The sequence below is a fragment of the Acanthaster planci genome, linkage group LG05, assembly GCF_054643075.1.
Source record: "Acanthaster planci isolate LZ-2023a linkage group LG05, COTS_SCS, whole genome shotgun sequence".
Taxonomy (NCBI): domain Eukaryota; kingdom Metazoa; phylum Echinodermata; class Asteroidea; order Valvatida; family Acanthasteridae; genus Acanthaster; species Acanthaster planci.
This window is the reverse complement of record NC_141781.1, coordinates 10,335,641-10,349,069: the sequence shown is the minus strand read 5'-3', so window position 1 is coordinate 10,349,069 and position 13,429 is coordinate 10,335,641. Positions and strand designations below refer to the sequence as shown.

At 40.7% G+C, this 13,429-nt stretch overlaps 1 protein-coding gene across 1 annotated transcript; it reads right to left on the bottom strand.

Annotated features, from left to right (window-relative positions):
• Positions 1-738: 738 nt before the first annotated feature.
• On the bottom strand, positions 739-12,813 carry gkap1 (G kinase anchoring protein 1). The gene is made up of 9 exons (XM_022240838.2): positions 12,439-12,813; positions 8,727-8,927; positions 7,436-7,513; positions 5,773-5,955; positions 4,341-4,439; positions 3,438-3,539; positions 2,452-2,515; positions 1,952-2,022; positions 739-1,784 (listed from the first exon to the last, which is right to left on the bottom strand). Exons 1-9 carry the CDS (start codon positions 12,700-12,702, stop codon positions 1,692-1,694), a joined length of 1,155 nt encoding a protein of 384 aa, XP_022096530.2. The 5' UTR covers positions 12,703-12,813; the 3' UTR covers positions 739-1,691.
• Positions 12,814-13,429: the final 616 nt, after the last annotated feature.

Sequence of the window (13,429 nt, the reverse complement as noted above, 5' to 3'; positions counted from 1 at the left end):
GTCATCATTCTGCGCGTTGTGCTGCGAACGAGCGCATGGACCTGAACGTAAAAATCCACATCTGATAGATGACAGATGTGGCTCTTGGACGGAGAATGCAAAGAAACAGCTACGAGAGAACGTTTTGCATAACAAGCTCACTATGTGCGCACTACCGAGGTTTTGTTGGTAGAGGCAACGTTATGCAAATTTGCCACTTATTTTCCTCGCTGCCAGATGCGAACTTTATTTTTTCACAATAGTCTGGGAAGACACTTTGTACATTCCGATGGAAATTTTATTGCTTGCCTTGAGAGGAGACTAGTCTACACATCTGTTGTTAATTAGCTTCCCCAGTTAAAATTCGTACTCTAACTTCTTTTAAAAGATACATATACCAGAGCCGTGAATTTGAAAAAACGGAAATCTACAACGAAAGTAGGTTCCGGCTAAAAAGGGAATTACAAACCAAGTGCTTTTGAACAGAAAACAATTTTACACTGGGGTTTTAGCTTACAGCATGGGTGTTGCGGAAGAAAAGTCGCCCAGCGGACCTGCAATTTACACGTGTAGGGAATTGCTACATCCGGGGAACCAAACTAGTTAATTCATCCACGGCCACCCACTGTGATAATGGGCAAATTTGGCGAAGGTAAGGGGACAGAGAAAAGGATGGTGTGTGGGGGGGGAGTTAACTACGTTTTGTTGCTACTTTTTACAGGAGGAAATAATGCAGAATAGTCAAAAGATTCAACAATGTCCCGTAATGAATACGCCCAAAACCTCTTCTTTTAATTGACAAATTAACATTTAACTTTTAACTGTGTTTCAAAGAATAGAAACAGTATAACAGCAAGAGTAATGGCTATGCTTTAAACTTAGGTTTAAAAATGAGACACGTCTTGTTTTTAGCTATCACTACTGACGGTATTATTGCAAGGCTGTTAACATAAATCTTTCCTAGCTTAACACGATAACAAAAGTGAAAATGGCATCACAAATTGCTTAAGTGGATAATATCCATTTGATGTGTTTGTTCTCAATTTTTAACTTGTATGACTGATTAATGTTTAACGTTTGTCTTCATGTAAAACTTTGTCTTGAAAAGAAAAATTTAAACTTTAAGGAAATAATGATGTATGATAAATAAATGATGGTTTTAAACTTAATGATTCACATTTCCTGAATAAAGACTTTTAACAATTTATTTCAAGTAAAACATTCACAATTGACATAAAAAGGGGCAAAAATCACCAACCTGTTTGCGCCAAGTGTTGCATGACCTATTCCCATAAACTTCTTTCCTAAGATTTAATTTACAGTTCTTCCGTAGGCAAATCCCTGTTTGCATTAAATAAATGCTCAATGAATATCTTCTTATGACTAAGTTGGTTAAACTGAAGGCCTAGTGAAGCTCTTATGGTTAGTAGCTTTGCATTCAACTTGCAAGACTTTACCAGGTGAAATCCGATTCCAAAAGGAAAGTCCTGTCGTAAGACCATATTCTCAAAACTTGCGAGTGGTTGATGAGGGGCTGCTTCTTGATCACAATGTAATGCACACCTCAAGAATACACATTCTTAAAACACTATTGCTAGAAAATGTGGTAATTAAAAAAAAAGAATAAAGGGCCCATTGTTTTTGTATATCCTACAAACAAAAAGCAAAGCAATAATCCTAGGCACTCATGCATCAGGGTATGTTCTGTCTGTTCACTTTTTCTTCTCTTGTAATCTTTGTATTTCGGCCTTCAATGAGGACACTTTGGAACGTTCCTGTTCTAAGGCTGCATGGAGCTCTGCTACCTGAAAACATTGAAAAAGAAGTTAAGTCAGGCAACTAATCTAAAGTCACTCACGTAACACACAAGGCAAAAGTTCAGCTAACTGATTTTGAGGCATCCATTTCCTCTAAGCCGATTCAAACACTGAGTCATGCTGTTATAAATGTACTGTTACGTTTACCATCATACCTCTGCCGTGAGTTCATCTTTGACTGCTGAAAGTTCATCGACCTGCTTCAGTACCTCAGCTTTGTCTTTCACTAATGAATACAAACCAGACAAACTGACAGTAACATTTACCAGCTTCTCAACTTTTCCTGAAAAACAGTCATTTTTGCATTTCAGTGTGTGTTAATGGTTCATACTAAAGTGATTCTAAAAGCTTTACACTAAAACAAAGACCGCTATGGGATGGAGAAAGCAAACACTCGTATGGGATGGGAAAACAATGAAACTATAGAATTATACCCATCAAATAACATTTTTTTTTCATAAATGGAAGACAACAAAACTGTTGCAAACTGCTTGCTTACTACAATGACCTAAAATATACAAATCTAAAAGTCAGGGCCAGACATCTCGACCAAAATCAATCTTCTGCAATTGGAAAAGATTCTGCTAGGGTTGAACACGTCAGATCACTTTTCGACTCGTTATTTTTTATTTCACAGGGATAAAGGCATACTCACTTTCTCCCTGGGCTAACATGAAGCAGAGCTGTTTATTTCTCTTCTTGACTTGGGTGAGTTCCTCCTGAATTCAAAGGAAAAGGAAATCGGGGATGAAAAAGAAGCAGAATGTATCGAAATATTACTCTGCGCCATCTTGTTGTTTTGTTTCGTGGAAATACAGATTTTCATACATTCTGTCCTTTGATCACAAATAAGAAACGTATGTCCGCACTAGGAAGGTAGTGTAAACGAGGCACAGGGGGCCTGTGAGTGTATTGTTATCCAGAGCCCTAAGCTGGTGTACACTTTCTGCAGAGTTCTAGCTGCCAGTCACAAGCCAGCTGGTGAGTATTTACAAACTTTGGTCCAAAGCGGTGGGAACACTGTATTTAGTAATGAACAATCTCTGCAAAAAATGTACGTCTTGCTCAGAACTTTGGTTACCGTTTGACACTTGCCAGTGGGAACTCTGCTTGCATGTTTTTCTAACCCTATCAAAGCGAGACTATCCAATATGCTCAGTCAGCATTGTGTCGAGGGCCAACAAAAATTCTAGGGCTTACGAAAAGTGTGCGTGCCTGTAAACTTGCCTTGGGTGCACCCTAATATGTAAACATAACATTCAGGCAGAAGCATGACAAATTTCTCTCATTTCCAGTTTGGCAAAAGCTTTCACACAGATTGTTCAGAACTTTCTGGTTCTCGGCTTATTCCGCCATAGCATCAACATGAAATGCTGGGCTGCAGCATTAAGTACCCAGGATGAAGTGGGGACAATGGAACACCGGTGCCATGGGCCCATGAAACCCTTAATCTAGCCAAGAATCCTACTCTAAACCAAGCTGAAGTGTGTCCGCATCTGTATATCCTGTCATTCCAGGGGCTGGTTCAACAATGCGATACATGCGCCAATACTCGCATACCATGTTTACCTTAATTGTTGATGGCAGTATTTTTATGCATGGCAATGTGCTTCTCAATGCGACTCTGATCGTTACACACACCTTCATTTTCTCCATGGCACTTTTCATTTCTTCTATTTCTTGGTCCCTCTTTTCCAGGTTGTCTTCAAATTGTATCCGCCTCACGTTCTCAGCAGCCAATTTCTGCTCACACAATGGAAAAAAAAAACAAAGGAAAGGGAAGAGAGATGTATTAAAAGATGTCATCTAGAGGAAGAAATGGGCAAAATAATGTCCAAGCTACGGTGCTCCTTCAAAACAGATAAGAATACCTTTTGGTAACTTTCAGCCCTAATTAAAACAACAAAATTGTAAAAATGATGACAGATTAACTGTATGCTGCCAGGTTTAATTTGAAGCTGCATGACGTATACCGTGGGGGGGAGATTTTAAAGATTTTCCATTTTCAAAATTCTTCAATTCATGACTTTTTTTACTGGACGTTTACACCCACACGAATGACTGTCTGGTGGCTACGCTAATGGTGGCTACTCTAATTTGACAGACAACATCTACTGATGTATTTCAGCCAGGCCTGCTGCCTTGTAAAAAGAGCCCGGATTGTGTGGTGTTATGTAATTTTCTTTTGTTCCCAAAACTGGCACAGTGTGCTGCTGGCGTATTTTCAATAGGGGCCAGATTAGCGTGCAGCGGTATTGTATCGCTCATCACTGGAGCACTTTTGTCCCCAGTGGTCATCCGCTCGGGCTGAATGCCACAAACAGTGGTATAATCATTCAAAACAATGACAGATTTCCTCTGCTATTGACTGCTCGGTCTTTTGTTCCAAGTACAGTCTTTTGTTACAAGGCCCAATTCCCTTTGTCCAATTTCGGCCACCCCGGCTATGCATATAAAGCCAACGTCACCCAAACTAGGCTCCCCGGCAGCAAATGGTTAAATATCTTACACAGATAAAATGAAAAGTAAGGTCTAATCTCCCACCTGATTTTTCTTTCGCAGGGTTTCCCGCTCTTCTTTTGTAATTATCTCAGCTGTATCTTTTTCCACTCTTTTGAAGAACTGTGGATCTGGTTCTGGTTTCTGGATTCAGTGAAAAAAAAAAAGTGAGGGGCAAATCAGAAAAGCATTTTCTTATTCCCACAGAGGAGTAGTTGGGACTAACTCTCTGAATAAAACTGCCAACCCAACTACCCTCCTGTCATACCCACATTAATATGCTTCAACCCTAACGATGCTGAACCAAACATTATCCAAAAGTGGGTTCTTTCTGTGGAAGTTTGTTGTGAGCAGTGAGCAAAAGATTCTACCTGTTGGATTCTGTCGGCTTTCAACATATTTCACAATTTTTTGCTGTAGTTTTCTGTTGAATTCAGCAGGGTGCATTAAAAAAATGAATGTTTTGGTTAATTCCATTTTCAGAATTAGGATCAACCCCATCTGAAGTCAAATCAAAGTGGATCCACATTCAACAGCATACTGCCGTCAGCGTACTTGATTTGAATCGCTGACTCAAACTCAAGTCAGACTTCAGTGGCAATTTTATTGACTTGAGACTTGACTTGGGAAAAAGTGACTTGCGACTTGACTAGAACAAATTTTACTCGTTGACTTTGCTAAGTTTTGTTGAGATCAACACAAGAAGAAGTAGGTGCGCAAAATGAAAATGCCTACTTTCATTATACAAATGTTTTATCATTTAAAGTGTGAGCACACTATGATGAAAACAATTAGGCAGACTGGTAAGATCTGTATTGCAAAACGTTAGTCATACTGTCAGTGAAGAATGTCTTAAAACTGTATGAGTACCATGCCAACTATGGAATCAGATAGGCTTGAAAAAAAAATTGCTTGTGGACAAGATAAGCCTGTTTTCCACATCGATGTAAAGAGACGCAGAGAGCATCGCTGATCAGTTTCCGTTGATACCCAATCATATGGAAACACTTTACTGCAACTGATGCAAACAGGGATGGCGACAGTTGGCAAAGTTCAACTTTGCCGACCATCTGCATTGATTCGCCAGAGTAGGCCTGTACAAACACGCACTCTGGCATGAACAGCGTACAACGATGTCTCTCTCACTTAGTGCCACTCATTTTGCCCATTTTCTCCTTATTCTGAGATCTGCAGCCCCAATTGTCAACAGCATAGCTGACCATAAACAAAAATGCATCAAACTGGAGGATCAGTTTGTCTGCGCCTTGATGTCTCGTGTGCCATCAGTGTTCGGTACAACCGACTGGAAACCAGTGGTGTGTTGACTGTTACAACACTAAGTACTATCTACTTCTTATGATACAAAGGTGACTGTACAAGGAGCACAGCTGGAGTGACCAAGAAAAGTGTTTGTCAACTAAAATAATTCTGTTAGCTCTGAAAGTACGTCTTAATGCTTAGCCAACGTTGACTGCACCTTGGGTATTTCTATCTCGTCCAACCCTCCGTTGCTGCTTGACTGCGTAGCCTGGAAGTCCTGCAGGGACATTGGGTGTGGTTTGTCCTTGCCTTGCGAATGCTTCCGCCGCTCCTTCCTGCTCACTCCAAGTGGTGAACTTGGGACATCTTCTGTGACCGCCTCGCCGACTTCTTGTATGAACTTTGCACAGAGGTCAGCAGAAAATACAAGGGGTTTGTTTGTAAAAAGAACGGTTGGAAGAGAGCATGGGATGTCTTTGATTCTCATCTGCAGAGGTAAAGGGTGCATTTGAGAGACCAGGGAGGGCACTGTTACTCATGGGTATTACCACAACTTTTCCCAGTGAGAGCAAGAGGTGGGCAGAAAATAGTCACCTGTGGAAGGGGGTGCTCCATTGCCAACCCCCTCCCCATTTCTATGTCCACCTAATGACATTTCTCTGTCCCCATAACGTATTCAGTCCCTACAAAGTAGGTGAAACATTGTTTGTCTCTACAACTACAGACCGAATAGGTGTGTTCTTCCTATACATTCTGATATGATGAAGGTTACCTGCCTTTCTTCTTCCCACTTTCACCACTTTCGCAATACATGACCTAAACACATTTTTGGAAGTAATATGTTTTTCATGTTGGTGACGGTCCCCAGACTTGTCCTACACTCTCAAAGAGATTTTACTGGCCAGTGTCAGTGTTGCTTTGTCTTGTTTCTGTACTCTAGTGACTAGCAAGCATATTGGTAACACCTCTTTGTGGAATTTTTAGTACTAAGGAAGAAGGTCGAATTTGGAATTTGCTATCTATTCAACAGTGCTTGTAAAATATACCATGACAGGAAAAAACCAAAGCCATGCCGGATGTGGCCTTAAATCACACGCGACTCAACAGAGATTGGCAAATTTACATGCCAAGCGAAGGTCAGTGGGGAACCAGTGAAAAGAAAAATTGTAGAGTAGAGAAGTATGATGTTTTGGCTGGTTCCCATTTTCACTAATAATTTATATTACCTTGCAGAGCTTACCAGCAAAATCTGTTCTGAGGGGGAGCAAGAGATGACAGGTTTTAAGATGGAAACAATGTCTGTTGGTGAGAACTCTCTACGTGAGTGCGCAGGTTTACGCACATTGGGCATGCTAAGTATGCACAACCAATTTATAATGGAATGCATGGTCTGCACGTGCACAAGCTCAGGTGATAAACTCCTACCAGCCTGTCTCTCTTTTGTCAGTGAGGGTGCACTGCAACTCAGGGCAGATTGGACCCTGGTGCTTTGCGTGAAATTTGGCCAAAGAAGTGGTCACACTAAACGTTCATATACATGTACATGTACTAGCATGATCAATTTCATTCTGCCAATATCAGCCTATTTGACACTGACCAAGGTCACATGAGAACATCCTCTCCTAGTTTAAATGCCGTAAGCACAAAATCAGAGTAAAAATGGCAACTGGATTTCACTCGTGGGACTTCTGACTTTACTTTTTTCCCCAGATATTGTGTACAACCACATCTCCTCTGGGCCAAATACCCAAAGAGGTCTGAAACTGACTGAGCGCTGTCTATAATTTGATGCTCTGCTGGTAGGAAACAATATGATATGACCAGGCAGACCTGCACTGGCCAACAGCTCAAAACCAGAGGGTAATTTATTTTCTTTTTACCTGTTGCTGCCGTTCATACTCTATCTTGCTTGCCAAGATGGCCTTCTGTAGATCATCTTCAAACTGGTCTTTAACAACCTACATGTACAAGAAAAAGCAAAACTGAGAAAAATTACATGCAGTCTCTTCTTAATTGCAACATTTTGCAAGCTGCTGGCTCCCCCCCCCACTTTTAAGTTGTGCACTGGCCCCTTTTTTGATGAAGGGAACATTTATATTCAATATTATATCTTATATTCAGCAATATCTTATGTTAAGCTTCAAACTATGTACAATCATTCTGGAAGCCATGGTGTATTTCAGTAACCTACTTCTCAAATGTATGTTCAATCTGACTAGACTGGGACCTTCAGAGATGAACACAGGAAAAAGGCCAACCACAAGCAACAAACCTCATCAAATTCTGTGAAATTTTCATTAGGAAGGCAAGTACATAATTCAGAATTTTTCCAGTCAAGCATGGGGTATTTCTCTATAACATCATACAAATACAGGGCTGACAAGCTTGGAAAGCAGAACTGGACCAACACGTGTCCAACTTTAAGCAAAAAAGAACCTTTAATAGTCTGTGTCATAACTACCGTATTTTTTGGAGTATAAGCTGCAGCTTATATGTTAATTCTGACACTGAAAAAAGTGGATTATATGGCAAACTTTGAAGGATAAAATCAGTTACAAAAGTCGCAACTGGGCCACACATACCACATGCAGGTGGTGCAGTTATGTTTTCATTGGTTGCTGTTTACATCTGAAAACTCCAACCTCAGAGAATAAATAAACATTTGAGTTGTCCGGATTTCAAGTTATTAACGGAATTCCCCAAGTCATGGAGTCACAAAACACATACGTACATGAAATGTGTATGTAATCTTAAACTTTAATTGCTCTGCTGTGGCAACAGTTCTCATAGTGTGTTTATTGCAGACAAACAGTCATTTTACTAAGATTTCTTTTTGTTGTAACCTAAAGATTTCTTTGTACCGTTAAATAAAAATCAACTGCTTCAACGGTACATGTACATGAATACTTTTGTGTGGCAGATCTTTTCATCTTTTTGTAGCAGCAGTCCTTTGGTAGGAACTCCCTTTGTGCATGCACTGGTTGTGCATGTTTGGCACATGACTAATTTCTATTTGAACGTACAGTCTTCACATGCGAGCCAAGTGCATACACCTGCCTGATTGAAGTATGAAAAACCTCCCATCAAGCTACACATACAGCAAAATGTAGCTTCCTCTTCTTTGCCATCAAGGCTGCACTTTATTTTGGGAGGGATACACATCAGACTTACCCCCCTATCTTTCCTCTTCCACTCCTCCCACTGGACGGAATTTCCAATGAGATGCTGTAAGGGGCTGGACTGGGCAGGCTGACTGGCTGGGGTGACCTCTGGAAGGACCAGTCCAGGGGGTAATCGGGCTGGGGGACTGGTAGGTGGACTCCCTACTACAGCCCCCTTGGGAACTGAAGGGTTGAAGGCGATGTCTCGTAGCTGTGGGTACGGTAACAACCAACTAGACTCATGCATGTATTCAGGACTAAACTAATGTGATCAAAACTCGTCACAATTTGCATTGATTCTCCCCAAGAAAAAGTGCGGGAAGGGGATTCAATAGCTCCAAGTCAAAAAGGGTAGAGGGATATGTAGGGCCCACTTTCCAGTAGAGGCAAAATGATTTTCAAAAAGGGCGGGGGGCAGCAAATGTGAAACCATTAGGCATGAGCCATTAAATTATGTATCCATAAAGCTCCACCCTGTAATAATAGGACCTGTCGAAAGCGTGTGGGGGAGGGGGGACAAGTCCACCCAGTTGCAGTCTTGGTCAAGGCAATTGTCATCAGCCTTCTGTATGAGAACTGACCGCAATGTCTCGCATTATCCACTGTTAACAAGCTATCCACAGCGGCCCAGCATGTGCACACACAAACGAGTACAGACAGGCAAAGAGTGACCTCATCATGCGGCCACCACGATATTCAGATTAGCTGAACCTGGTCCAGATTCAGCTGATTTGGATATCACGCTGGCCGCGTAAGGTTGCTGCTCGCCTTGATGTTTCAAATGCACACATACACGACTGCTGCCGTCAACTACTTGTATCCTCAACCCTCCTATTTCTGTGCACCTAAGGCTTTGAGACGAGATTTCCAGAAAAAATGCAATTGAAATTTTTAGAGGTAACTATATTTTACAACTGCCATTGAAGTGATTCGCACAAAAAATTACTTCTTTTTGTGCCCAGAAGTAGGCAGTTTTTAGTGGGTTTGACCACGTGTGTGTGTAAGAATTCCTGCCTAAATCTTTGCAGATAGTGGTCTTTGAAATCTACAGTGGCCTAGACATGCTACACAAGACAAATTTAACCCCAAAAAAGGGCGAGTTTCGGTGTCTGGCATTACAACGGCACACATTTTATGCAATTTAAACAGCTTCAACCTTCAGATCTTCTAGTAGCCGTTTCCAGTTCATTTGAATAACTTACTTACATTGGTAATAGGGAAAAAATTTCAAAAAAGAAGAGTACAGTAATAATGAATTACAAGTAAAGTCCCTTGATGTGTCCTTGGCTTATTTACTTGTCAGGTTTGACAGTCTTCACTAGCCAACACTAAATTAGGTACCCCATATCCTCCTGTGGTCTGTGTCACCTCTTCTGTATACCCTACGACTCCATATCAACCATCCACATCCAACTTGTCTCTAAATCCCCCTCCAAAAATAAATCTGTAAACAGATGAATATCTTCCTGTGGTTGGCAGACCTGATTCCATTCCAACATTTATTACCATGTTCTTTGTTATTTGCAAGTCGTGCAATCACCATCACAAGTATTACAAGTTAGTGAACACCCCCATCCCCATCCATACCCCCTCCCACACCCTTGGGTTTATGTCTGTGCCCCTTTTCACATTGATCAGATTGGCGCATATCCCATCCCACCATTACCTTTATTCATGAACATGGGCCACCCGGTGTCAACCCAAGTAATTTACACGTACACATAGCTCTCTTCTGGGAAGAAAAATGAGAACCAAAACTAAAAAGGATCCACTGCTAATTTTTATTTATATTCACTCATTTGACAAATAAACTTCAAAAATAAGCGAAGGGCCCTATTTGCACCCCTGGAACACTTCACTGATGACATGAAGACTTCTGATTTTTTTTGGGGGGGGGGGACTCACAATACAAACTCTGGTATTTGTGTCTAGGAAAATTTACAGAAAAAAGGGTTGTTTATGTTTATTTCTTTTACACATAATAGGTGAGTGAATAGCAGCTCAAAAAAGGCTCCCTACTCGGGTCGTTTTCAGTGTGGCGCGTCTTTGAATCAGTCTGCCAAGGATGTCTTCAGATTATCGTCCACTGCTAGAGTATGGTGGGGATATACGGAACCACATGTAGACTTTTATCAACAACTGGCAATATATTGCAATACAAACCAGTTTTGAAACCGGTGGGATCATAACCATCTGAAAATTGTGCTCATGGATTTTATCAAGACCTGAAGATCTATAGTATAAGAATAAAACCATATAATTTGTAAGCTACATAATTACATATAGTAGAATTTTGGGAGGAAATTTAACAAATGGCACAAATTTTGTACGCTCCGCCGAAAAGTGATTGCCGCGATTGCACAATGCAAATTGCATGCCATGTGTTACAAAGTGATTTTTAGTGGCATTTTGTAACACAGTGTGCTTTTAATAGGCAACATCAGTTGCAAATCGTATCCAAAACTACATTTCAAGTAACATTTGAAGTGTTATGCTCAATGTATACTCGTTATGTACAAAGAAATAGCCCACTGCAAAGCAGATGAAGATGGACTTTTCTGGCTTTTCTTTTTTAACCCGATAATGGGATGGATTCCTTGCTCATTGTCATAAGGTTTTTGGAGGGGGTGAATGGCATACTAGTTTAATAGAGGGCCTGCGTGGAGTGCCCTCACAGATGACAAGTTTATTATTTAGATTTAATGACAAAGAATGCACAAAAGTTTTACTCAAGCCTGTCCTAGAGGAAGACAGAAATGCCCTCTAACATGATGTCATACTAAGGGGGTCTATTAATATTAATCATATTACAGTCAATTACTGAAAAATAACCGGTGGTTTCACAGGTAATAACAATCATATTGACAAGAACTTTGTTTTCATTGCTCACATACCGGTAAGTTGATCTTTCATTGGTGGATGGCCATGTTCTTGTAGTAAGATGGATGATAATTAATTAATAATGATTAATTAGTGCCCAAATTTTTCTTTTCTTTTTATCATCAGTGTTGAATGATACTTTCAAGTTTGTTTGTTGAAAGTCCCCAAGAAGTTTTAACTTAAATATTCCAGGTATTTAATGAGTTATGAAATTGGTCTTTAAAAGACTTTAATTTAGGTCACAGTTTTTAATATGTAGGACACTTAGACAGGAATATTTAATTCCCCGAGATTTCACTTCATTAAGATACATCCGACTGAGCTGATTCTTGCATTATTTTACTGCATTAGTAAAGTTTTTTCAATGACAAGTAATTTATTTTCACTAGGCCTACTCGCACTTCAAAATTTCATTTCACATACATGTACCTACACATAAACTACATGTAAGATTACAGGATTAACTTCCAATATTTTGGGGTCTTTTGCAAAACTTTTGAACAAGGACAAATGATACAAGTGACGCTAGCTGTTCAAAAGCGCACGTCTGCAAAACATTAACTGTAAGGTAAGTGTGTAGAAATACCGGCAGGTCTGTGTAAATTTAGGCAGCCTGACGATACGCATTTACATGTAGATGCAGTTAGCTGGTGCGTTGCAGCTAGGCCTAATGACGAATACCTTCACCAAGGCTATCCCAGCTGAAAAAGTGGGGAGGGGGAAAGTGTACGTGTGTTCCCCCCCCCCCGCTTCTGCCACCACTGCCCCCCCCCCATTTGCCGCCCATGCATTTCACAACTCCACCCTTCAAAAAGAGACAACTGAAGAAATACGCCACGTACCTCCGCAGCTTGCTTATTCTTCTTCCTCTTGGCGCGTCTCTTGGCATTGGCACTCATTGAGCCTTCCGTGCCGCTGCTACTACCAGCGTTGCCAGGCCTACTTGCCTTGCCATCTTTGTTATTCTGTTTCTCCTGCTGGTTTTTTTTTGGCTTACCCGACCCCAAAGCCATGTCGGCCTCCTCCTCCTCCGAATCGTCAAAGTCAGGGGAAGCGTCCATGACATTGAGAATCCCAAACCTGGATGACAACTGTAGAGCAGCCATCTCCGTTAGTTGGTGATTTTCGGTGAATTCTTCGAAATTCTGATGGACACGATTTCTCACGCACCCCAATACATGCAATACGTCGACGGGATATTCCCAAGTTTGTTTGGAAGAGCGCCACCACTTGACAACTGGAGCACAGGTTTTGTTTGGTTTGGGGGGGGGGCTTCCAAATCTCGGCTTTGTTCAAGTTAATGATATTGTCTTTGAGATCGAAACAGCGTGTACTACTGCAGGCCTACAGTGCTCGAACTAACTAAAGAAATAAGAAACACTTATGCCTTTGGTTCAAGTGTATAGAGTCTGGCACTAAAATGATTTATTTTTAGTGCCAAAAGAGAGATTCCAAAATAAACAAAACTGAAAAAAAAGGAACGAAACCGAAATTTCGTGATGCCACAGAACTGTATCATAAATTCGTAACGAAAGAACTATGTTTTGTCGGATAAATCTCTGTTATCAATAAATGTATTTACTAAGTTTGTAAGTGGTGAATAAACTGAATAAAAAAAATCAAATTCTTTGGCCATGAGCGTTGCCAGGAAATGTATATTCAGGCAAATATTTGAAGGAGTACATGTATTTTCAAATTTATAGGGGGACATGCCCCCCCGATGATGTGAGCAATGAGTGGCCGCAAAGCTGACAAAGGAAAACCTATATTCGTAAGTCAAAACATATACTTCATTTCCCTACTTTTGGATGGTCAGAGGCAAAAACAAGTGCG

What these genes read in the sequence shown, in the direction of transcription:
- gkap1 (XM_022240838.2), bottom strand. Translation starts at nt 12,702, where the DNA reads ATGGCTGCTCTACAGTTGTCATCCAGGTTTGGGATTCTCAATGTCATG. An exon ending in AGAATAAGCAAGCTGCGGAG is followed by an intron (nt 8,928 to 12,438) that starts GTACGTGGCGTA and finishes CCGTACCCACAG; the next exon opens with CTACGAGACATCGCCTTCAA. An exon ending in GTGCCATGGAGAAAATGAAG is followed by an intron (nt 2,516 to 3,437) that starts GTGTGTGTAACG and finishes CTTTGAATTCAG; the next exon opens with GAGGAACTCACCCAAGTCAA.